General features: G+C 33.0%; 4 protein-coding genes across 4 annotated transcripts; all 4 read right to left on the bottom strand.

The window, feature by feature from the left end:
* Positions 1–113: 113 nt before the first annotated feature.
* Positions 114–8897, bottom strand: LOC123884193 (CCAAT/enhancer-binding protein zeta-like). The gene is made up of 16 exons (XM_045933236.1): positions 8122–8897; positions 6870–6945; positions 6509–6628; positions 6095–6170; positions 5763–5831; positions 5543–5623; positions 5056–5127; positions 3966–4058; positions 3692–3826; positions 3465–3548; positions 3206–3349; positions 3017–3106; positions 2841–2923; positions 1857–2324; positions 1289–1511; positions 114–1045 (listed from the first exon to the last, which is right to left on the bottom strand). Exons 1-16 carry the CDS (start codon positions 8816–8818, stop codon positions 326–328), a joined length of 3231 nt encoding a protein of 1076 aa, XP_045789192.1. The 5' UTR covers positions 8819–8897; the 3' UTR covers positions 114–325.
* Positions 8898–17070: 8173 nt separating this feature from the next.
* LOC123886684 (F-box protein At2g27310-like) lies at positions 17071–17979 on the bottom strand. The gene has a single exon (XM_045935979.1). It carries the CDS (start codon positions 17977–17979, stop codon positions 17071–17073), a length of 909 nt encoding a protein of 302 aa, XP_045791935.1.
* A 188-nt stretch (positions 17980–18167) lies between these two features.
* LOC123886683 (origin of replication complex subunit 6-like) lies at positions 18168–20765 on the bottom strand. Its single transcript, XM_045935978.1, has 8 exons — positions 20673–20765; positions 20147–20257; positions 20002–20064; positions 19812–19899; positions 19631–19700; positions 19377–19507; positions 19042–19101; positions 18168–18597 (listed from the first exon to the last, which is right to left on the bottom strand). The coding sequence occupies exons 1-6, from the start codon at positions 20763–20765 to the stop codon at positions 19480–19482; spliced, it is 453 nt and encodes a 150-aa protein (XP_045791934.1). The 3' UTR covers positions 18168–18597; positions 19042–19101; positions 19377–19479.
* A 72-nt stretch (positions 20766–20837) lies between these two features.
* LOC123886682 (serine/threonine-protein kinase PBL36-like) lies at positions 20838–22569 on the bottom strand. The gene is made up of 5 exons (XM_045935977.1): positions 22552–22569; positions 22112–22207; positions 21914–21988; positions 21133–21256; positions 20838–21025 (listed from the first exon to the last, which is right to left on the bottom strand). Exons 1-5 carry the CDS (start codon positions 22567–22569, stop codon positions 20838–20840), a joined length of 501 nt encoding a protein of 166 aa, XP_045791933.1.
* Positions 22570–23410: the final 841 nt, after the last annotated feature.

The raw sequence follows: 23410 nt of genomic DNA, 5'->3' as shown, positions 1-23410 counted from the left end.
TTGGAACTTGTCTAACTAATATATGAACAATCTTCTCAAGGAACATTTTCTTAAAAGAGGAAAAGTTAAATGGCAAAAAAGCACTTTAACAATGGATGATCAACACTAATAACCACACATGAAAAATTCTCAAGAATCTGAATCTTATCCAAATGAAGTATAAAATTTGATTCACAATACTCAAAGATATGCAGAGAGAACATTTTGTATAAATAATACATAAATTTGACTATCAAAAATGTGCATGGCCATAACAGATTAACAGCCACATGCAAAACTTGTTAAAAAAATACTTCAAATCATACAGTTACATGGAGATGCTTCTTCATTGAGCAGACTTCTTTTTTCTTTTCTTGGATTTGTTTTTATCCTTGGAAGGTTTTTTCTCAGTAGAATCATGTTCCATCTTTTTTCTTTTGGATTTGTTTTTATCCTTAGAAGGTTTTTTCTCAGTTAGATCATCATCTTCTAGCATATGCTCAAACTCTTCATAACTTGCAAATGGAGAAGCACCCTTTTTGCCACCAGTTTTACGTTTTCTTTTTCTTTTGTCAACTTGATCCTCCTCCTCCTCCTCCTCATCAGTGGCATCATCAACATCACCTATCTCAATATCATTATCATCATCACTGCCATCATCAGCAAATGGAGTATCATCAGCATCATCCAATTCTATATCTGAGGGTATATCTATATCTATGTCTGCATCACTAACATCATCACCAATCAAGTCATCATCATCCTCATTGGCTACTTTATCCAAATCATCATAATCAAAATCACCATCTGGTCCTAATGAGGGATCAGCAGAATCCAAGAGATCCTCAATCTCTTCATTATCACTTTCATCTTCACCATCAATATCATCACCAAAATAATCATCAACATCATCTTCATCAGTTGGTTTCTTCTTCTTTTTCTTTGGTTTTGAAGATGAACTCTTCTTGTTTGTATAGAATTTATGGAAGACTAGATCCTCTGGTGGTACATCTGCTTCAGCTAGTGCAAGAATCTCTGGCCCAATCAAGAGGTTGTTAACATCCAGCTGCAAATTGGAAAGAAAAACAAATGTTAACCAGTTATACCAGAAGGTTGGAGAAAGGTGCATTAAGCCGGTGTTGTTAAGTAGCGGCTATAGCCGTGCTATGGCGAAGCGTGCTGAACACATTGGTATTGTTCTGCAATACACTATTTTAATACAAAATGCTAGCAAATATTGGCCGCTGATAGTATTATATAAACTGAATAAATCTTGCTGAAAAGGTAAAAATGTAACATTGTAGTTTACCTGCTTGACAGGTTCAATCTGAGAACCACCATGCCAAGTGCTTTGTTTTGGTTTTTTCTCCATGAATTTGTCTAAGAAAGCTGTTAAAGAGAGGTCGTTTAACGGGTTTCCATTATAGACGATGTTGGCTCCAGAAAGAAGAGTTCTTGCCATGGTGGCAACAGAAGGGTGTGCATGTGAAGCAAGCACCAGTAACTCCCACCAACTTACACGGTCTGCATTGCTGTTCAATAGATAAAGTATGTTATTTATGATCTAGAAATATAATTAGAAGGTGCTAGCTATGAAGAAAATGAATACAAGAGAAGTCCTATGAACAACTTCATTGAGTGGTTAAGAAGAGAGGTAATAAGCCAATTTGATTAATCAATTAAAAGTAAGCTTCATATAACTAGTTTCTGTATGCTAAGAGTTTGTGGAAATAAGCATAAAATTATAGATTGAGCATAAGTGTCTTGTCTTGTGCAGTTTATATAAGCCCCTGATGCTTTGAACAAACAATTTCTAAATAATTTTATTTTATCATATCTCAAATGTACTAACATAAAAAAAAGTTCAAGCAAATTACCAATAAGACGGCTCTCGGTGACGTGGATCATAACCTCCAGGCAACAAAGGCTTCTTGATAGATTCCTGCGATTTCTGACCTTCATTATCAGTTTCAGAATTTGATTTTTTTGATTTTTTATGATTCTTTTTACTCTTTGCAAGTGAAAAATCTTCATCCTCCAAGGCATCATCGAAATCATCATCATCTTCAGAAGATGCTGGTTGATCATCATCATCATCATTATCATCATCATCTTCTTCAGAAGATGCTGGTTGATCAACATCATCATCTTCACCGTCAGAAGAATCTTTGTCAGAATTGGCAACCTCACCATTCTGAGCTGGTACAATATCATCACTTGGTTTATCGGACACAGTTGCAGGTTCCTTATCTGATACGGTTACAGGTTCCTTATCAGTTTCTTCTATAACATCTTCAAAGTGTTCAAGTTCATCATCGAGAGACTCGTTCTGCAACGCCATGTTCCTATATGACAAGCGAAGATGATGAGAAAATGATTAATTTTTACTACGTGTGTTTGATTCTGCAGTGAGAAAATTTGATTTTGACACTATTGATTTTGTAAAATTGACTGACAAAAATTGAGTTGAATGCAAAGTGATACATGTATGGAACATTCAAGATTAAAAATTAATTGTAGAGGCAAAAGCTTCAAATTCTAACTTCAAGGTAGAATCAATTCTAGAGACAAAATTGTCTCTAATTGAGAACAACCACACATGTCAAAATCAATTCTACCCCCTGTAGAAGCACAAACACTCCTCAGATTAGGTGTGTCCCGTCCGACACCGACACTTACGATTACACTGAATTATGTCATTTTCTCAAATTATTATCGGTGTCGACATGTCAGTGTCGTGTTTGGTGTCTGTGTCCGTGCTTCATACTAGAATCAATTTTGCCTCCTCCAAAAGTGGAACAGAACATACACGTAATAATAATGACAATGAGATAGTACAAACAGTGACCAGCTTTACTTACCATAAAGGTGGTCTGGCTTTAAAGAGTTCAGAAAGAAGGAAAAGGCATGCACAGGCATATTGTGGTGGCTGCTGGAGTGCAATCTGAATGAATAAAAATCATTGTGTTAGAATAAGTGCAATCTTATCAAATCTTAAAAAAGGAAAAAGATAGAGAAAGTGGAATTTAATAATCACCTGTAGTAGACGTTTAGAAAATGCAGCTACTCGCTTTAAATTAACATCCCTTTTCATTGCTCTTAGAATAAGTGCAATAAACATTTCTGCCTGATAACAAACTAGTTAGAAAAAATCTATAGGGTGAATGAAGAACAGTAAAATCAAGCATTTCTGGTCTGGAAGGTAAAATGTAAACATTTTTCTTGCCTTGGATGTATTCATGGCAGCTGGAAGAAGGAGTTTGGAGTACAAAGCACGGTAAAATCGATCACTGGCTATCTGATTCTTGGATGAAATTTTATCAAGAAGCATCAGTGCTTGAACTCCAACATTAAAATTTTTTGAATGAACCTGCAAGGTTACAGTTTTTGTCAAGATGCGTAAGAACCAAAACCAGGCAATTGTATATAATCAGGCCATATTCATTTGGGAAATACCGCATGTAGGGTTTCAGTTTAGTACTTACCAATTGGAAAAGTACTGGTGTTTGAACTTCAATAATGTCATCGGCTTCATTACTTGAGACAAAAGGAAATGCTCTATTCACTCCCTGTGAAAATACCAAATGATTATGCAATTCAAATCAAAGGTTGTGGAAAATCCAGACAATGACTGAATGTGAAATGTTCAAAATTTCACAATCGTTAATATATATATTCAAGAAAAAATTTAATATTACTAATGTATACTTACCGTTAAGAGAACTGATAGAAGCCTGGAGTCCATTTCCGCGTGTGGATCTGAATGCCCTTCTGAATTTTTCTCTTTAGGATTTTCTTTACCGTGTTTATCGAACTTCTCATTGCTGCTTGGGCCAGTTATCAAAACCTGAGGATTTCTAAATTGTTAATGTTTATCCTATTTTCTTACTTATGTAGAAGATTGAAGATTCATGTGTTATCGACTTATCGTGATATTTCAGTTAGAGATTAGCTGGAGGAGGAAGGACATTAGGGAAAAACGATACCTTAAACAGTCCAAAATATACATCAATGAGGCGTTTCGCCACTTTCGGGCCATCTCCTTTATTGGTGAGACGGATTTGACTCAAGAAGTTAACCTGAAAATACAGAAAAGGGAATGAAATTCTTCGGTCAAGCCATGTCTAAGTGGATTAGAATAGATCTATGTTTAAGTTCAAAACTCATTAACAAGTGACACTTCTGCAACTACAGAAAAGTGATTTCAAACAGATGTACTCTTGCTATTAGAACTCTTCAATGTGAATAATTCTTACAGAGAGAGGTAGCAATATAAAAAAATCTATTTCATTTTAAGTATAAGTATTCAGTATTATTGTAATTACAACACAATTATTATACTCCCTCCGTTTTCTTAAAAGTGTCAAGTTCTATCATATTTAGCGTTTCTAATGAACCGTCCAATTTGTGTTTTAAGGATACGATTTGTCAATTACCCTTTGTCAATTATTGTTATCTTTTTCAATATATTTTTTTATATATATTTGAAAAACTAAAGTTTTTTTTTTAAAAAAAGAAAGAGAGTTTGCTCCTTTTTTTTCTACGATAGGAAAATTTGTTGCTTCCTTGTTATTGTTATATTCAGATTTAAACAGAATTTGTTACCTATAATAATGGTTCATTGAAGATTTAAATAAGATGAGTACTAGGTGCAAAAAAATAGGAATTTATTGGTGAATTAAGATGAGGGTATAATAGGACGATAGGGTGCAAAAATCCACTTTCTTAATTTGGTGTTATCATTCTAACTGGACACTTTTAAGAAAACGGAGGGAGTAGTATAATAATCAGATACTCAAATACTTGCAACACAGAATATTCTTATTTAACAAAGCCAACATATGAAGATGCAAATAACAATATAAAAAGTATATGTTACAAGATCTAGTATTGACGGGGTGTGATTATGAGTGTGTTATAACTTATAAGACACAATAATGTTCAAAATTATAGAAACATAGCAGGATATACATAAAATCAAAATGTGTGATAATGTGACAAATCTGTTACATCTGAAGAAAAACTTTGCATTCAATAACATAAGTAACACGGTAAGAATAGAACAGTATGACATACCGCATGGTACTGTGAACGCGGTGATAAATGAGGCCGAAAGAGAAAAGTATCCACCTCATTAACAACCACAGCCTGCATAAAAAGAAGAATAAAAAACATGTGTAAATTGAGAAGGAAAATATTAGTATCTAAAACAAAACAGGACATAAATAGTAGACCGAATGTCAACATATGTATCATCACCAAATAACATAAAACCTATAAAAGAAAATAGTCAATATCTTTTAAAGGGAAGGAAAACAAAAGATAAGTCATCGATACTTCCAAAATACTAAATTGAAAAGGTTAAGTCAATAAAGCGTCGTCAATTGCAGATCACAGAAAATAGCGGTTTGTTCAAATTCCGCTAAGCTACAGTGTTATTGCACTGCTATTTGACAACGCTTTGTACTAAATAGCATATTGCAAAGCAATAACAATTTGCTCGCTATGCTATAGCAGCAATTGGACAACACTGAATAATAGAGTTTGACAAATATACATATACCTTCATATTTGGGTGTTGAGACAAAAGGTTGGTCAAGTGATAGTCAGCATTAGATGCTGCCTTATTATCTGGATCCCCGAGCTGAAGAAGAAAAAAATAAGTGTTTAGTTACAGTTTGTTGGAGTTCTGACAAGCTCGCTCTAACCACCTCCTATAACACTGCCAAATGAAATATCAAATATGTTGCCTACAAATAAGCCATAGCTTAGTGTTAACTCACTTTATTAACAAGTGCAGTAAGTAGTTTGCGCTCTTGCTCCGACTTCCTACTCAGTAGCACAAATATGGTCTGCAAGAAACAAAAAATTACACCCGACCGATATCTATTAGCTTAATCTTAAATTTGCTTAATATTCTGAGATCATGTTACACTAAATATTAAAACATGTCTCCACACCTGACATAAATTACAAAAATAAAAACTACAAAATGCAAGGGAGGAAAACCAGATGTTTTTTCCTGTTAGTCACTTAACAGGTTGATTTTATACAAAAAATTTAAGCTGAGACAAAATATTTTGTTACTTAATAAACGGTGATCAAAGAAACTAACCTTTAATGACTTGTTTTTCAAAGCAGGTAGCATGTCACGGGATGCTTCTTCAAGTGCAACAATAAATCGTTCATATCTGAGGCAACAGAAGATAGTAAATGAATCACTAAAAAATCACGAAAAAGTGCTTGGATAGACAGAAAACTTAACGTTTTTGAAAACTGGCAATGTTATGATTATTCAAGCATGATATTGGTAAATGTGAGGTAAGGTATCACGTAGGGAAGTTTTAGACTGTCAGCTACTAGAGGCTAAATGATTGCAAATCCTAATTAATTGTATAGAAATCATCTAAAGAAAAGGAAACAAAAAATGCACTAGCATTTAGAAACTCGAATGTGCTTATGAGACCTTAAACCATGTAAAATCAGAGAATTTGATTTATGATAGTGAAGAAAGTTTTGTCACACATACCTCTGCTTCAAACATTCCTCCCAATACCAGAAAAGTAGAAGGGAGTTGCCATCTTTATTTTCAGGAATGTGATTTAGCGGCCTTTGCATCAGGGTCTTCAATTTACGATCTGGTAATAAGCTATAAGAAAGACAGGGGGAAAAAATGTAATAGATCAGTGTATTGATTATTTATGTGATTCAATGCTGTACAAATTATACATATTTCCATCACTTACAAAGCTATCACGTAGATTTTATCTCATTTTTCTTAGAGAATCATTTTGAAAAACTTATATATATGATTACTAAGGTTTAATTATATCAGAGTTTTTCATAATAGGGAGGGCGTGAGAGAGGGAGAGACAACGGGAAATGCAAACCTTGCAATAAATAATTCTTGAAGTGCTTCAAAACCTGACAAGGCATGGCGCTTTCCAACCTTGGAAGTCACCATTCCTAGAGTAAACCATAAAATCCATCAGAGGCTCAAGTCTAGAGCACATAAGGGAAGGACTAGTGATAAATCCAAAGTATAAACACACAGTGGCAAGGCAATCTCAACACAAAAAATAAATAAATATTGGAGCAAAGAAAAAGCATCACAATTGAAAAAAAAAATGCACAAACAAAATAACAGAGTCAAAAAATTGGTGCAAATGAAACTTCTAGCAAGTGCAAAGCAGGAATACATATCTCATAAACCTCAAATTTAAATAATATATGCAGGTTTGCTACTAGGAAAAGAAACAATTTTTCTTTTAGAACATATAGATAGAATAGATAGAAGTCTGGCAATGGTATGTCACATTCAAATTAAATGGCTACTACAGGATTCAAAACAAAGGGGTAGTAGAATTTACAAGGCATGGTATGACTGTAAGAAAATATATGTATAAAGACAAGACAATCAAATGACTAAAAACTCAAAAAGGAGGAATGATCAATTAATAAAACAGGAAAAAACACAACGAAGGCATTACAAGAATCATTCACTTCGACCAATAAAAATTTATCAGAATCAAGTTCAATGCATATAGTGTATATAGGTCTCTCTTTGATTTCGACAAGTAAAAGGATTGCAGGCAACCCAAAATACAAGCTCCCTAAAAAAAACTCTTGAGCATAATTAAGCTTACAGTTGACAGGAAAAACAACTAATCAAAATTCAAATATCTACACATGTTCTCTATGCAACCTTCTTGTGATGATTATTATCCTTCAATACATACTAGAGTTTACATTGCTATAAACAAGTTCCAAAAAGAGAAGAAATGTAAATACAACTAATCAAAACTTGAAATATCTACAAAATCTATGCACCATTCTTACAATGCTTATCCTACAACACGTATCTATCAAGCATTGACACTGACGCGGACACCTCAACACCGGTAAACATTTGAAAAAATGAATTAATCAAACAGAATCATATGGGGCGATGTCAACACGTGTGGATACCGGACACACCTTCTGTCAGAATACATACTACATTTTTTACATTTGTATAAACAACTTCAAGAAAGAAAACCAATGTAAATACATGCATAATACCTCAACTAGCATACACAACAAATCAACTACAACAAAAAACAATAAAAAACAAAAAATAAATTTTATGAGAATAGAATTTACCCAAAAGAGCATCAAGAGACCTCAAATTTGCAACAGGATTATCACCAACCAAAACAGAAAAAGCAGACACTTTATCAGCAGCAGTACCAGACCTCTGAGTAGAAATCAACATCTTAATATCACCACTTTTTCCTCTAGTTGATTCATAATCCTGAGCTAATTGTGCCATCAATCTCTCACCCAATTCTCTCTTTTTCTCCACAAACCTCTTCCACTCATCCAAATTCTTCATCTCCACCTTCTTCCCTTCCCCAATCACCTTTCCTTCAAGCTCAGCAGCATCCTCAAACCACACACCTAAAGCATTTGCTTTAATCAATGGAAGCTTTGGAAGATTCTTGAACTTGTTATACCCTTTATCCTTATTAGCATCATTCAATGACAATACAGGAGGTTTGGGTTTTGGTTCGGGTTTTGAGTTGGGTTTTGGTTTTGGTTCGGGTTTTGATTTGGGTTTTTCATGGGGTTCATTGTTTTTGCTAAAAGTTTTGTTTTTTGGCTTCTGGGTATTCTGGGATGTGGTTTTTTCAGGTGTTTTCTTTGGTTTGGTTTTGCGAAAATCGACATCGTTGAAACCTGAATTGGGTTGGGATGTGGATAAACCAAGAGAAGAAGCGAAAGAAGCTACCTCGGATTGGAGGAGGTTGATGTCTTCTACGTCGTTTTTTGAGGGTTTGTCGGAATTGGATTTTGCCATTGTTACAGGTTGAAAGGAAGGAAGAGAAAGTTTGAGGTTGAAGTAGAAACAAAACCAGTAGGGTTTAAGAATTTGGGCCTTGTTAGTTAGGCCCAGCCCATTAATACCCCAAAAGAATTTAACACTAAGCTATATTTTGGATTTGTGGTATGTGATGGAATGGAATGGAATAGAATGGTAAGTAATTAGTTTCCATTGTTTGGATCTACAAAAGATAAATGGAATGGAATGGAACACAATGGAACCCATTCCATCTCATACCATCCAATTCTTCAATTTTTCATTCCTCCCAATTTGGGGTGTATGCAATGGAATGGATTTTTGTAATTAAAATATTATTTATTGTGTTTGTTCATCCCTCAATATATCAAAAGAACATTATTCACTCACCGTCACCGACCAACTGCGTTTCATAATCACCATCAATCCTCTTGCACCTCCTTCATCATCGATTCACCATGTGCTTTTTATTTCTTGCTTTTGCTGGTTTTTATTTTACTATGTTTATTTTATTTTGGTTGAAAATTAGAGTTTCTTAATCTGGTATTCTTTGTTAGTAAAAATTCACGCTCTCTGGTGTACTTGATAGAATTTGTGTCTGTTTTTTTCTGTACCACAAAATAAACTGGTATTGAATTTGTTGACAAAGTTTAGATTGACATTGTTCAATATTTATTTTTTCAATAGATATCTACCTACAGCGATGAATTAAAACTGTTCGATGAGATTTTGTTTAGCATGCTAAATATTTGCATATTTAGGAGTGATATTGAAAATAATTGCGTTCTTTGATTTTTCTACAAAATACTAATAACATTTTATAAATAAACTTCTTCAAAAAAACATTTTATAAATAAATAAGGATATAAATAAATAAATTAAAAACAAAATTATAATTTGTTTCGTTCCTTCTACTTCCCAAACAATGGAATGACCTCTTTGCTTCATTCCGTTCCATTCCACTCCATTCCATTTGATTTCATTCCACTCTGTTTCGTTCTATACCATCAATCCAAACATAGCCTAAAGTCAAACGCTCTAGATCTTGCCACGTGTCCCTTTCTTTTATTGTCTCAATCAATCATATAACCACATCAATTAAAATCTAGTAACATACCCGTGTTGTCGCACGGGTCACGCGTTTCGCGCGTTAGGTTTCGTCTGGGTGCATTTTATTGTAGTGTGTAGATCATTGTTATCAACTAAATTCAATGTTGCAAGTTGAATTATCTTGTGTAGGAATTGGGATTTTAAATTTCAAATCACTATTTTTGTTTTATAAAATTGATCGGCGGATAACTTGTCCCGTGTATGTGCAACGTGTTTGTTTCCTTGAAATCACTGTTTTTGTTTTATAAATTTTATTTAGCGACAAACATTGCACTTAAAATAGTTTGGACTGATCAATTAGCTATCCGCATCTTCATGTGTTTTGATCAGCGCATAGCTTATCCCGTGTTTATTTCGTTGAAATCACTATTTTTATTTTATAAATATTACTTAGCGACAAGCATTGCACTTAAAATAGTTTGGACTGAACAATTTGTTATCTGCATCTTCATGTGTTTTGATCAGTGCATAGCTTATCCCGTGTTTGTTTCGCTAAATCATTATTTTTTTTTTTTTTTTTTTGAAGAAGCTAAATTAGCCCACCTAAATTGGCACCAGAGATAATTTATTTTATTAATTTTCCTTGATGACAACCAATGCACTTAAAATAGTTTGGACTAATCAATTAGCTATCCGCATCTTCACGTGTTTTGATCAACGAATAACTTGTCCCGTGTATGTGCAACATGTTTGTTTTGTTGAAATCACTATTTCTATTTTATAAATTTTAGTTAGTGACAAACATTGCAATAGTTATTTTAAAACTTTTATGAGTGATAAAATTGTTATCTCCCCATAAATTATAAATGTTTATCAATAATATTTTTAAAAAATTATTATTTAAAACTCTTTTGCATTTGCATGTAACAAATAATTTTTTTTTCCACCCTAAAATTCTGCTTTCGAGTCACAACTTCAAAGCTTCGGACACAACTCAATTAATTGGATCAATAATTCACCAAACGGATATCGAAATGACCGTAATCGAGTTATCTTTCCACAGAATCAAACCCCACTAAATTTGGAGTTACAAAAAGAGATTAATTACCGTTTAGTGAAGGTATGTTCCCAAAATTCTGCACAAAATCTGCTTTCGAGTCACAACTTCAAAGTTTCGTACACAACTCAATTTGGATCAACAATTCACCAAACGGATACCGAAATGACCATAATCGAGTTACCTTTCCACAGAATCAAACTCCACTAAATTTGGAGTTACAAAGAGAGATTAATTACCGTTTTAGTGAAGGTCTGTTCAATTACTAATTTTGCAGAAATCTACTTATGACCTTCAAATTCAACATCGTCTACCAAACACATCGTAACTCCAAATTTGACGAAATTTAAATGACAACAAAGGTAATTTCGTTAGCTTTCCGGACATGTAAATACTATTGAAAAATGAGCTACAGGGTGAGAGACATGACAAAAATATCAGTAGTAGTTCTATACAATAATTGATTTGGACAGACATTCACTAAAATGTTAATTAATCTCTCTATAACTCCAAATTTGGTGGAATTTGATTCTGTGGAAAACTAACTCGATTGCGGTCATTTCGGTACCAGTTTGGTGAATTATGGATCCAAATGGAATTCTGTTCGAAGTTTTGAAGTTGTGACTCGAAAGCAGATTTTGTGCAGAATTTTGGGGAACATACCTTCACTAAAATGGTAATTAATCTCGTTGTAACTCCAAATTTAGTGAGGTTTGATTCTGTGAAAAGATAACTCGATTACGGTCATTTCGGTTTACGTTTGGTGAATTATTGATCCAAATCGAGTTGTGTGCGATGCTTTGAATTTGTGACTCGAAAGCATAATTTTAGGGGGGGCAAAATCCAAAAAATTATAAACCAGGGAGGGTAAAAGTCCGCGTTTTAAAACAGGGGGGTAAAATTCCGATTTAATCAAAACAGGGGGTAAAACTGCATTTAAGCCAAAAAAGAAAAAGAAATCAATAGTTTTTTTTTCTTTTCAAGATTTGTGTTTTTTTTTAGTGGCGGATAGAAAAATAAATACGGGTCCGCATATATTTTCAAATCAATTAATTAAGCATCATCCTACACGATTTTGTTTAATAATCTGACTCTTTCAGTTCGTCTTTTTAATACTAATAATTTCATGTACATAAATTTTTATTTTTTTTCCTCGATAAAACTATAATAATAATTCTAATAGCTAAGAATTTCCATTTTATTTTTTTATTATCATAAGAAAATTGACCAATTTAATTGTCATATGAAAACTTTCCTATTTGATCGATGATAATTGATTCCACAATATGGATGTTTATTACCTTGAGGACATAATTTTAATTACAACTAGAACTTTGACCCATGCACCGCATGGGTCTAATTAGGTGTAATATGTAACAATAAAAAATAAAATACAAAAATTCTAAGTGCATTTTCAATAAGAGTAGTATAGGGAATTTCATGGACTAATTATTCTATATTTGTTTATGTGCTTATTTTATATTTTATATATTTTTTAAATAAATTTAGAACCACATCATTTTGTTTACTTATTAAAAAAAATTGCTGATAACTAAAGGTTAAAAAATTGATGATAATTAAAGGTTAAAAAAAATTTAAGACATAATCAAGAACATAAACTTAAGTAGACATCTATAAATAAATAAAAATTGTGATTAATTATGCCGTTCAAATTTATTGAAAACGGGGTTAACATATTAGGATTCCTAAATTCTTTCATAATTGAAGCACATGTTTTAGCGGTTGAAAGATTTTATTGTAAGTAAGAGATGCAGGTTCGATGACAAATCTGTATTTTTTTTAATATAAAGCTGCAATTAAAAGAAAGAGAAAATGAGAGGGAAAAAATTTGGTTTAGGGTTAGCTTATGTTAGCAAGCTTATAATATAAGAGATTATTGGTTTTTAATTGTTTAAATTGTGCAATGAAAATTGATGGTGCTTAATTGTCGTATGAAATCTTTCCTATGAAAGTTGATGGAGCTTAACACTTTGTGGACATAATTTACATCACAATTGGTCTGCTAGTGCATATTGTATCAATTGATCATTGGTTAATATTAAATCTGCAATGTTAAAATCAAAATAATGAATGTGATTAGTGACATGACTATGGTTGTGTTTGGTTGTATTGCAAAAAAAAATTGATTTAGCAGAATTGAGTTTGATAATAACTTTTCAAATTACACGTGATAATAACTTTCCAAATCTCACATGATAATTATTTTCTAAATTTATGATCCGGTAGAAAAAAAATCATTGATCAGGAAAGACATAAAAATATTTCGTAATGAATAATATAGTCAACAATAATTTTGATATGATATACTTTTAAAATTGATGGTGCTTATCAATTATTGCACATAATTTTAATCACAATTGGTATACTTGCCATAGTGGTTGGAAATATTGTCTTTCATTGAAGGTTTGTGGGTTCGAATCCTAGTTAAGACAAAATTGTATTATTTTTTAATAAAAATTGCAAGATAAAATGGAGGGAAAACAGGAAAACAAATTAGGGTTTAGAGTTTGCTTGTGTATACAAGCTTATAATATAAAAGATTGGTTTACATGTCATAGTGATTGAGAGACTTTATTTACATCAAGTGTTACGGGTTTGATTCCCATGATAGACACATTTCTATTTTTTTTAATAATAAAGGTATTAAAAAAGTTCCCTCTAAAACTGCATATGCAAATTAGGGTTAACCTAGTTGCATATTATAACCATTATATATAAAAATGATGAGTTAAATAAACAACTTATTTGATTCTTCGTTAGTTCACAATTGATGAGGTGTGTTTCTCCGAAGTGGAAACACATGGCTTCCAAAAGTGTGGAAAACATGAGTCCCCTCAAAAGTGGCAGTTTTCTCTTAACAACTTCTTCATGATAAGTTGTTGACTCATCATAATCTCGGACAGAATGGTATAACTTCGGAAGTCGGAGCTTTTACGTGTGTAGTAAACTGATCACTTATTCGTTAATATCACAGTTGTATGATAGACCGGTATGCTAGCCTCATAGATGAGTAAATTGGGTACCCACTCACTCACATATGTACATCCGTATATATGTTGTCTGATTTTGAACATAACAATCATACATACTCTCTAAAATACACTAAAAATATTTATATACGCAAGCATGAATGTAAACAAAATAAAGGAGTTAATATAAATATGTTCCAAGACCAAAAGTAAATTAAAAACAATGCATCACAAAAACCAAAAATGCAACGACCACAAATAAGAAATATAAAATAGTATAAAACTAAAACCTAAACAAATTAATACTATAAATTACTACCATCCATCCAAAGTGAAATAACTTTTATTTCTTCTTCCTCTCCCCATTTTCAATAGCATTGAGCAGAACTTTGGCAGCATCCTCCTCCTTCAAACGTTTAGCAATCATGTCCATCATTCTATCTCTCTATCTCTTACACACAAATTACTTCTTTTTCCCATTTAAATCCAAACGTTATCGGCTTATGTTGAAAAATTGGAGAATTCGAATAGGATCGTTTAAGGAAAAATATAAGCTTGTGTTAAATTTGTCAACAAAAAAAAGTTTATGTTGAATCTAGTACTGTTGAAGAAGAGGAAGAAGAAGACCTTTGATTTATAGGTTGAAAGAGAATTCTAACAGTCTCTATATCAAAACAAGAAAAATACGTTTTTGGGTTCAATTTTGTTTTTTTGGATTTCTCTCTTTGCATTTTATTTTTGAATTTGGTCATTTGAAGTTAATGACTGGGCATCATCTTTGACACATCACCATCGCTTATCACGTCATACGCTGCCACATCAACCCTTGTTTGCCACATATGCATTGTTTAAACAGACTTTGACGGGACCAAAACCAAAATAATTTGCATATTCAGGGATTTTTTTAAACAAAAAAAAAACTAAAACCAATAACTCGCGAACTTAAGTAAAAAAATTAATCATTTAAGCCTTAAAAAATATATATAGGTAACATATATGATTCTTTCATCACAGTTTTATTTGTCTGGCCATGAAGTCAAAAAGCCTAGAAGCTATTCACTTCGGTCTAAGCAAAATAAAGCATATAAATAACTAAACCTTGTTAGTCATTATACCGAACAGTGAGCAGCATAATAAGGCTGCACATTAGAACATCTCTAATAAAGGTATTTAAAAGAGTTTCATAGATTAATGATATCGTACCTTATTTTTTCATTATTGAAGTTTCATGACGTGACATATAGGGTATCAAAATTGATGATACCGGTACCTTAAATAAGGTACCGTATCATCAATTTAATATTACTATGAGCTTCCATATATGTCAAAATATTACCGTTAACATTGAATGACAAGATCTTTTTCTTTTTTTTATATAAGGAAGTTTTTTCTTTGTTACCTTTCATTTCATAAGTTTTCATTCAATTTTGTTTTTTCAACAACAATGTAGAAAGGATTTTTTTCTTCTTGTAGTTGGATGTTAATTTAATGATATTTCATATTATTTTATGAGTTATGATCCGTTGACACCAGGTGTCAAACTTTAATTTGACACCAAATCTCAACCATCTATATTTTTTAATCAAAAGCTAATAATAGTTTCCTATATTAACTCATGTGCATATCTATTTAGGATATTTCTTATTTTTAGGTTGCATAAAAATTTGATTTATTGTTCTACCAAAAAAAAATTGATTTTTTTTAAACATAAGAGCCTAAGCCCGTTTTTATTTTTTTATTATTTGTTGTTATTCTCCCCAACATTACCTTTGTGTTTTCATTCCCATGGTGTCTGAATTGAGTTTAGGAATCACATATAAGTTATAAATCATCGAAAGCAGGTGCATATATGAATCATCAATCATGGTATATATGAGTATAAAAATTCAAGTTATGGTTTTAGTATAGAAAATCCTTTTAATTAAATTGAGTTGGTAGTCGGTTATTTACCTGCATAATTTGCAATTGACATTGATTTTGGCAGTTAACCAAAGGGGAATGAAAACGCAAGAAGCATAGTAACGATGGGGATAACAACATTTTTTTTTTAGAACAACAAATCAATTTTTTTTAGAACAATAAATCAATTTATTTTTTTTACTAAATAAATCAAATTTTTATGCAACCTAAAAATAGACGGTTAAGATTTGGTGTCAAATTAAAGTTTGACACCTGATGTCAACGGATTGTCAACGGATTCTAACTCTTATACACAATTTTTATTTGTTTTGTTCTCAAGTTATTTTTTTTTTTCTATCAAATGGATCCTAATATATATAATAATAAAAATTAATTATTATATTTTTCATTATATATTTCCCGTCATATTTATGCATTTTTCACCATTTTTTATTTATTGTCATGTATTTTTCATTATATTTAATTATTACTTTATCTATCTGCGTATTTATTAAATTAAATCATTTTTATTTTTATTTAGACAATAAAAAAAATATATAGAAGGGATCACTTGTTATTAATGTATGATACTCAAAAAGTGGTATCACCATTAGAGCAAAATATGTATGAGTTGCATAAATATTACATGACATTGTAGGGACCATTTATTATTAATGTATGATACACAAAGTTGTATCACCATTGGAGATGCTCTTAAATCAAAGACGGTGCATAAGCATCAAAAGCGGAGCATGAAACTTAACCTGAACCCAAACGCAAGCAGCAACGACATAATCTTATGTAGAACAACCAGATCACGAAGATAAGCCACAGACGCAATCCAAAAAGAAAAACGCTGCAACGCGACGGAATATTTCTTGTTGTTTTGTGTGTGTTTCTATGTGTAATTTGTTGTTGTTTTGAGGTTCATTTGCGGTTCTGTTTTATTCCTGAGATAAGCAGTGTAGGAGCCTTTATTTTTGCTGGGTTTGTTACCACGTTTATAGTGGTTTGTTACCTTGTTTACCCAAATACATCTTGTGTTTTGGTGACTGTTTTTAATAAAATTATTGCTGATTAAAAAAAAAAACTTAAAATTAATTTAAAACAGATAATAAATATATATAATTTAGCCTAGAAACCACAAACAACAATAAATTAAAAACAAAGAACATCACAAAAACCAACAAATATAAAATAAAATGTAAACAAATACGGTAAATTACCATCAGACCAAAGGTGAAACAACTTGAAATTTATTTCTTCTTCCTCTCCCCATTTTCAATAGCATTGAGCAGAACTTTGGCAGCATCCTCCTCCTTCACAAGTTTTCCATTCATGTCTTTCATTCTAAACATAATATAACTAACATAGAACCTATCTTCTTCTCCATCTTCCCAGCGGCAATTAACATCCACCTGAAACTTCACCATCTCCGTATAATACTTAAAAAGCCCCGGCATCACCGTCTCATACGTCGCAACAGCCCATCTTTTGCTAGTTGAAACATAAACATCAGGTTTACAACTAGAACTAAACAAGCCCCATGCACGGTTTCTTCTAGGTATTAGATCATATCTAGATGATACAAGCACACAACTTAGCTTCAATTTTTCTTTCAAATATTCCTCACACCCATCTTTCTTTACCGGAATAAATTTCAAATTAGGATATAATGAAAAACAAGTATTAGGAAATAATTTAAAAGCATTGCTGCCACCTGTGGATATGTTTTTTTTGTTTTTCTTTGTTGAATGCCGACATGTTTTTATGTTTATGTATTGATATTGAACATTTGCATACAAAGGTTGTCGTTCTTCTTCTTGTTCTCCCTGTAAAAATATATCAATGGCATAGTTGAAATTTGCACGGTGAGGTGGAGGAGGAGGAGGAGTATTAGGATGGTGAATGGAAGGGAATGCGTCGGAGAAGAACGAACGGTAACCATCGGGAAACATGGAGATCATCTTAGAGAGGATTTTCGGACGATACAACAGCAAGCTAGGCCATGTGGAGATGCAAATGTTCCGCCACTGATCCTCGTTGATCAAGGGGAAGAATTCATAGGAGAGTGAGGATAAAGCGATTAGGGTTTCGCCATCGAGGCATGGAAGGATGCATGTATCAATGATGTCTCGAGGTAACCTACTGAAATTGTTCATCATGATAGATTGAATTGAATTGAGGGAGCGGCTAGGTTTTCATGCTAATATATAGCAACTAGGCGGCTGCCCGTGCGTTGCACGGGTTTGCCGGGACGTGATTTGTATACCAATCATGGTTGCTATTAGCCGAGTTAGTTAGTCATGAGCATATGCAAAATCTTTAGGGGGGTATCATTATATATCAATCATGGATGTAATGAGCCGACGAAGTTAATCATAAACATGCGGAAATTAATCAAGGGGGACATCGTTTACATCGCAACTGAAATAGTCTCATATCGCAATTAAAACAAAATAAAGTAAGTACATATTGATATCGAAAACAACAAAAACAAATTAAAGCTCAATTGGATCACATGAATTGGAACCAACACGGACATCCTTTTTGTTGTGGACCATGTGCTCCTTCATTAGTTTAGTAAATTTCGACTTATTCCGCAAACGCCATAAACCTTTTACTTAGTCCGCAATTTCTTCTCTTTCTGAATCTGACAAGGCTCGAAATGTTTTGCCTTCAATGACAGTTCTCTCAATAGCATCAGCAAGTGAACTAAGTATTCCACATTCCACGGCAATTGCCTTTGCAGTTTTCACATTGTCACCCGTGACCATCTTTACCTGGGATCAGAAATCCAAACGGTGAAATCAAAAAATTATATATAAAAACTGCATAAGGAAATTTCAGATGATCAATTTGCAAGCCATTGAAAACCAAATGAGTTTAATAATATGAATTTTGGATCCTTAAAATCTTTGGGGTCAAATTAGAAAGAAAATACAATGCATATGTTGACACAGTCCATCAAATGATGGTCCACAGGAGCAATGTCCTCACAAATACCCAAAATTGACAGTTTTCAATTTAAGTGGCTAGAGTTATATTAGTATGCAAGTCCTATTGTACGTTTCACAATTTTAACATAACTTGCATATTGTCTACGATCACTGCACCAGCATCATGACAACGATGACACTTCGAAATGAAAAAACTAAACATGTTCATTCAACAATAAGAGCCTTTTGGGACACTAAAAAACATTCAAAACCAGAGATTTATAATACCTTAACCCCGGCTTTTTGGCAAAGCTGTACTGAATCATTGACACCAGGTCGGCAAGGGTCCTGTATTTTAACACAATATTAAAAAAAATATTCAAAAGCCATGTAAATTTAACCGGTGGAAGCATATTCTAGAGACATGGTGTCAGAAAGAAACTATAATTTTCAACATTTCTTTGTGTGAGAAATTTACAGATAGACAACTCCTTCATAAATTATAGGTAGAAATTGAATATTTTTAATGAAATCATTATTATATGTCTGCAGTCATATAACAGCGGCATGCCATTAGTAAAGGTAAAAGATATGCAAAGAAAAAATGGACCAAGAATGCAAACCTTTTCAATACATGCAATTGTACGATGAACATCCAATTGGCAGTCATCTGGTAGAAATGCAGCCAGGGTGTCTTAATCAACTGTCGTCACTCACCGACCGACATCAATCTTTGCTATCAAGAATAGGATGTCTGTTTGAAAATCAAAAGAGAAAATAACCATTTCCTAAATTTATATCCATAGATAACACAAGGAACCGAAATGAAAATAATCTTTAGTTATGCAAGTTTCATAGAGTTATTAGCCATTTATACCTCTGCTCCATCATAGACAAATAGCCACCGTCCTCAGCTTTTCTTTTGCTTGGTAAGACATCAAGCAAATCTGCACAAAGAGCAGGAAAGAACATACTTAATGCAAAAACAGGAACTGAAAAAATAATCTGAATAAAGTATACATTGTAAAGCAATACATAAAGATGAAAAATTCGTATACCTCTATTGGTCTTAACTTCTTTAGGATCTTTCTTTTCTTTAGCTACCCCAAAAACATCATGGCACAAATCTTTCATAGTAGTAGAAACCTGCAGCACCCATTCACAATTCATTTAAATTCATGAACACCACTCACAAGCTTAATAAAATCATCACACATTAGATATTCATTGTACATATAAAACACTTACACTGGAAAATTCAGCTTCAGATGTACCACAGAGTTCAATTAGCTTAATCTTATCAACTTTGAGCTGCAAAGAACAATCACAAATCATGTCATTACAATATATAACCACATGCCATGTGTTTGTATTGAGATTATTACAAATGTACCTTGTGTTTCTTTGCACATATATAAAAAGCAACAGCCATAAACACCGGACTTTGTTTCGCATAATGATGACAGAAAAAAAATCTTGGCCAACGTTTTTCATCAATAGCCAGAAAGAATCATGTATACATGAAAGCTAAGCATGAAATAATGGTTTTATCAAACATACACAAATAAAATAGTCTTGCAGGATGAATAAGTATATTTTTCACCATTGAATTAATAAGTCTAATCTTATCTCATTTCATTCGATGGCAAAATTTATTGGCAAGACTTATCTCACATAAACAGAATATAACCTAGACCTTCAAATGTACTATGTGTTACAAAGTAGATTAGGAGAAACCACAGCACCCCAATAAACTCGATAAAAATTGCGGCTGGACATCACCAATCTCATGTAGAAATGTAAAGAAAAGTTTGGTTTTGAATATATTAGCTACAGAGGTACCTGTGATCATGGACAACATCACCAGCAAATCATGCAAGGTGGATTCCCTGGTCTGTCTGCAGGACAGTCAGTTCTACCAAGTTTGGAGATTGTCCATCAGCATGCTTTAGATTGCCTACATTCAAATTAGGAACTTGCAGCTTCTCCAAAGTTCTAACAACTTCATCCATGTTAGGCCTGAACTTGGATTCTAATGATAGGCATTGCAAAGCAAGAGTGGCTACCTTGTATGCCTCTTATGTCTAATACTGCCCTTTAAGCTCACTGTCCAACAGACCAAAAATCTTGGTTTTGTCGGCCAGGTGCGGCTTTATGTATTCCACCAAGTTGTCTCTTCCATATTTAGTCATGTCAAGTACCAACTCACCAGTTAATATTTCTAGCAGGACAACTCCAAAACTATAGACATCACTATTAGTAGTAAGATGGCCTACAATAACAACGGTTTTAGCGATTAACCGTAAGTAAGGCTACTAAGTTGAATCAGTAATACCTTAACAAAATAAAAAAAAATGAGAAACATCAAGCCGAAAATACCCGAGTCTACATATTCGGGATCTGCATATCCCTCGGTTCCCATTATCCTGGTGGAGACGTGGCTTCCGTTGTCATTCGGACCATCCCTTGCCAGCCCAAAATCAGAAAGCTTTGCATTATAATCCTGTAATCAAATCCAGAATTGACATGTTATCCAAATAATCACTTGCATTTATCTATCCTAGGTTTTCAGCAACACATTTTAGTGTTTTTTCTCAATAGCATTTCATCAAACATGTAGCAGACATTATTAAAACCACAAAATCAATAACTTACAGCTTAAGACCGTCACGAACATAAGGTATAATCCGAACACAACCGAATTAAATCGCCAATTCTCTCACATCTAGCTTCAACCTAAAACACCAAATTCATCAATTAAAAAACAGGAAAATCTAAATAAATCAAAAAATAAATCTATAAAAGGAAATTATAGATTTAATATAAGCTCTTTCAGACATTCCACTTAGTTTCACCACAGCGGATCGATCGAAGAGAACACCAATTTGTCAAAAAATAAACTTTTACAGAAAATAAAAATTAAAAAAAAAAAAACTTTGAAGAGAAAAACGAACGTTCTTCTGCTTGCCACCACCAGATTTGGCTAGCTTGGAGGAAGGTGGATGGGAAAATATCACCAGCCTGAACAGACAGTTCATCTCTTAAAGAAACACCAATTGTAATCTAATTGTCATATCAACAAAGGGCAAAGACCAATTTCAGATGATTCCAACAAAACACCAAAAGAAATAATTTCCCAAATAAAAGATAAAAGGTTTACCTTAAGACTTATCCTTAATGAATTGATAGATGTTTCTATTAAGCATTTTTCAGCTTCATTTCGGCATATCACAACCTGTAACAAAAATAACATGCATTCTTTAGAAAAGTATAATAAAGACAAAATTCTTAAGGCATAAACTCAACATATTCCTAATTAAGTCTACATCATTTTGAAAGAAGAGTCATTCTTACCCACCATGAACCTCTCCACAACATAAGCAGCACCATCCTCAACATCATCCTTGAACTGTGTAAGCAAATCCTTTTGAACAGTTGCATAGATCTTGCCACACTACACATATCAGAAAGCCACAAAAAAAGAAATTGGAAATTACAACACCAATGCTATTTATACCAATAGAACAGTACAATAATGAAATCTATCCACGGGACACAATGAATTCACATGCCATGTGTTTGTTGTTTTTGTTACCATATATTAGATCAATGAGAAATTGTGCATAGGGATTTATTGTCAAACAACATTAGAAGCCTGGTGCTAGAAATTTAGGCTGCTAAGCTAAGATCTTAGACAGAACACAAACTTATAATAATATAATAACTACTATCTAACAATCCACAAGAGCATCAATTTAGGGACGAAATAGTATAATGGCAAATATCAGAAGTGCGTACCTTCAAGTTCAATGTCATTTTGATGAGCTTCTAACCTGTTGTAACAACAAACAAACACACCTTAGTTAATCAAATAATTAAAAATATGATCCAAACCCAAAAGATAATCTCAAATTAAAATGAAAATCATACATCAAACCACAAAGTTTTTGGCCAGTGAAGATGTCAATACCAACAAAGTGACACTTAACATGTCCATGTTTTCCAGTTTTCGAAGTTGAAACTTCAACTACCTGTGTTCAACACAAACAAACAAACAAACAAACACCACAAAACATAAATCATTAAAAATCAAAACTTAACTTTGTTTTGCACAAGATAACACAAAATTCATATGGGGTTTGATTAATCTGAACCAATTGATAATTTTTTTTATCATTGGAATGCTTTCTACAAAAATTAAAATAAAATAAAAAACGAAAAACAGTATGAAAGAGAGATGAGATTGTTCTATGTACCTGATTGACATCCAAAGATCCAATTTAAGGGAAGATTTGAAATTTGGGGTTAGGGTAGATGATTTTCGGCCCATCTGAGAGGAAGAAGAAATGAAGAAATCAAAATCGGTAATGCAAGTAGCTTATTAAATCAGTGAGAAGCAGGAATGCGCGCGGAGGAAGAGAGGCGGCGGACGATTTCGAGTGATTTGTAGGTGTGGCGGTGGAGGATGTGGCGGTGAAGGACGAGATGGTGTGGCGGCTCGCCGGAATATGGGATTCGCGATAACCAGCCGCCGGTATCCGGCGATGAGACGGTGGTGTTCTTGTTGTTCATCGTGAAGAGGCGAGAGAGAGAGCCTACCAGAGAGAGAAAAGATAGAAGAGAGAGAAAGAAAGTTGAGAAATGAAAAAAAATTGAG

The sequence above is a fragment of the Trifolium pratense genome, linkage group LG5 (genome assembly GCF_020283565.1).
Source record: "Trifolium pratense cultivar HEN17-A07 linkage group LG5, ARS_RC_1.1, whole genome shotgun sequence".
NCBI lineage: Eukaryota > Viridiplantae > Streptophyta > Magnoliopsida > Fabales > Fabaceae > Trifolium > Trifolium pratense.
This window is presented reverse-complemented; position numbering and strand designations above follow the sequence as displayed.

Coding starts and splice junctions, on each gene's coding strand:
- LOC123884193 (XM_045933236.1), bottom strand. CDS start 8,818: ATGGCAAAATCCAATTCCGACAAACCCTCAAAAAACGACGTAGAAGAC. Junction 3,350..3,464: donor CACCAGTACTTTTCCAATTG/GTAAGTACTAAA, acceptor GTAACCTTGCAG/GTTCATTCAAAAAATTTTAA. Junction 3,107..3,205: donor CTGCCATGAATACATCCAAG/GCAAGAAAAATG, acceptor GTTTGTTATCAG/GCAGAAATGTTTATTGCACT.
- LOC123886684 (XM_045935979.1), bottom strand. CDS start 17,979: ATGATGAACAATTTCAGTAGGTTACCTCGAGACATCATTGATACATGC.
- LOC123886683 (XM_045935978.1), bottom strand. CDS start 20,765: ATGGATGAAGTTGTTAGAACTTTGGAGAAGCTGCAAGTTCCTAATTTG. Junction 20,065..20,146: donor TATGTGCAAAGAAACACAAG/GTACATTTGTAA, acceptor TGTTCTTTGCAG/CTCAAAGTTGATAAGATTAA. Junction 19,900..20,001: donor CTGAAGCTGAATTTTCCAGT/GTAAGTGTTTTA, acceptor TGGGTGCTGCAG/GTTTCTACTACTATGAAAGA.
- LOC123886682 (XM_045935977.1), bottom strand. Junction 21,257..21,913: donor CATTAAGGATAAGTCTTAAG/GTAAACCTTTTA, acceptor ATTTGATTACAG/GATTATAATGCAAAGCTTTC. Junction 21,026..21,132: donor TCCCGAATATGTAGACTCGG/GTATTTTCGGCT, acceptor TTGTTATTGTAG/GCCATCTTACTACTAATAGT.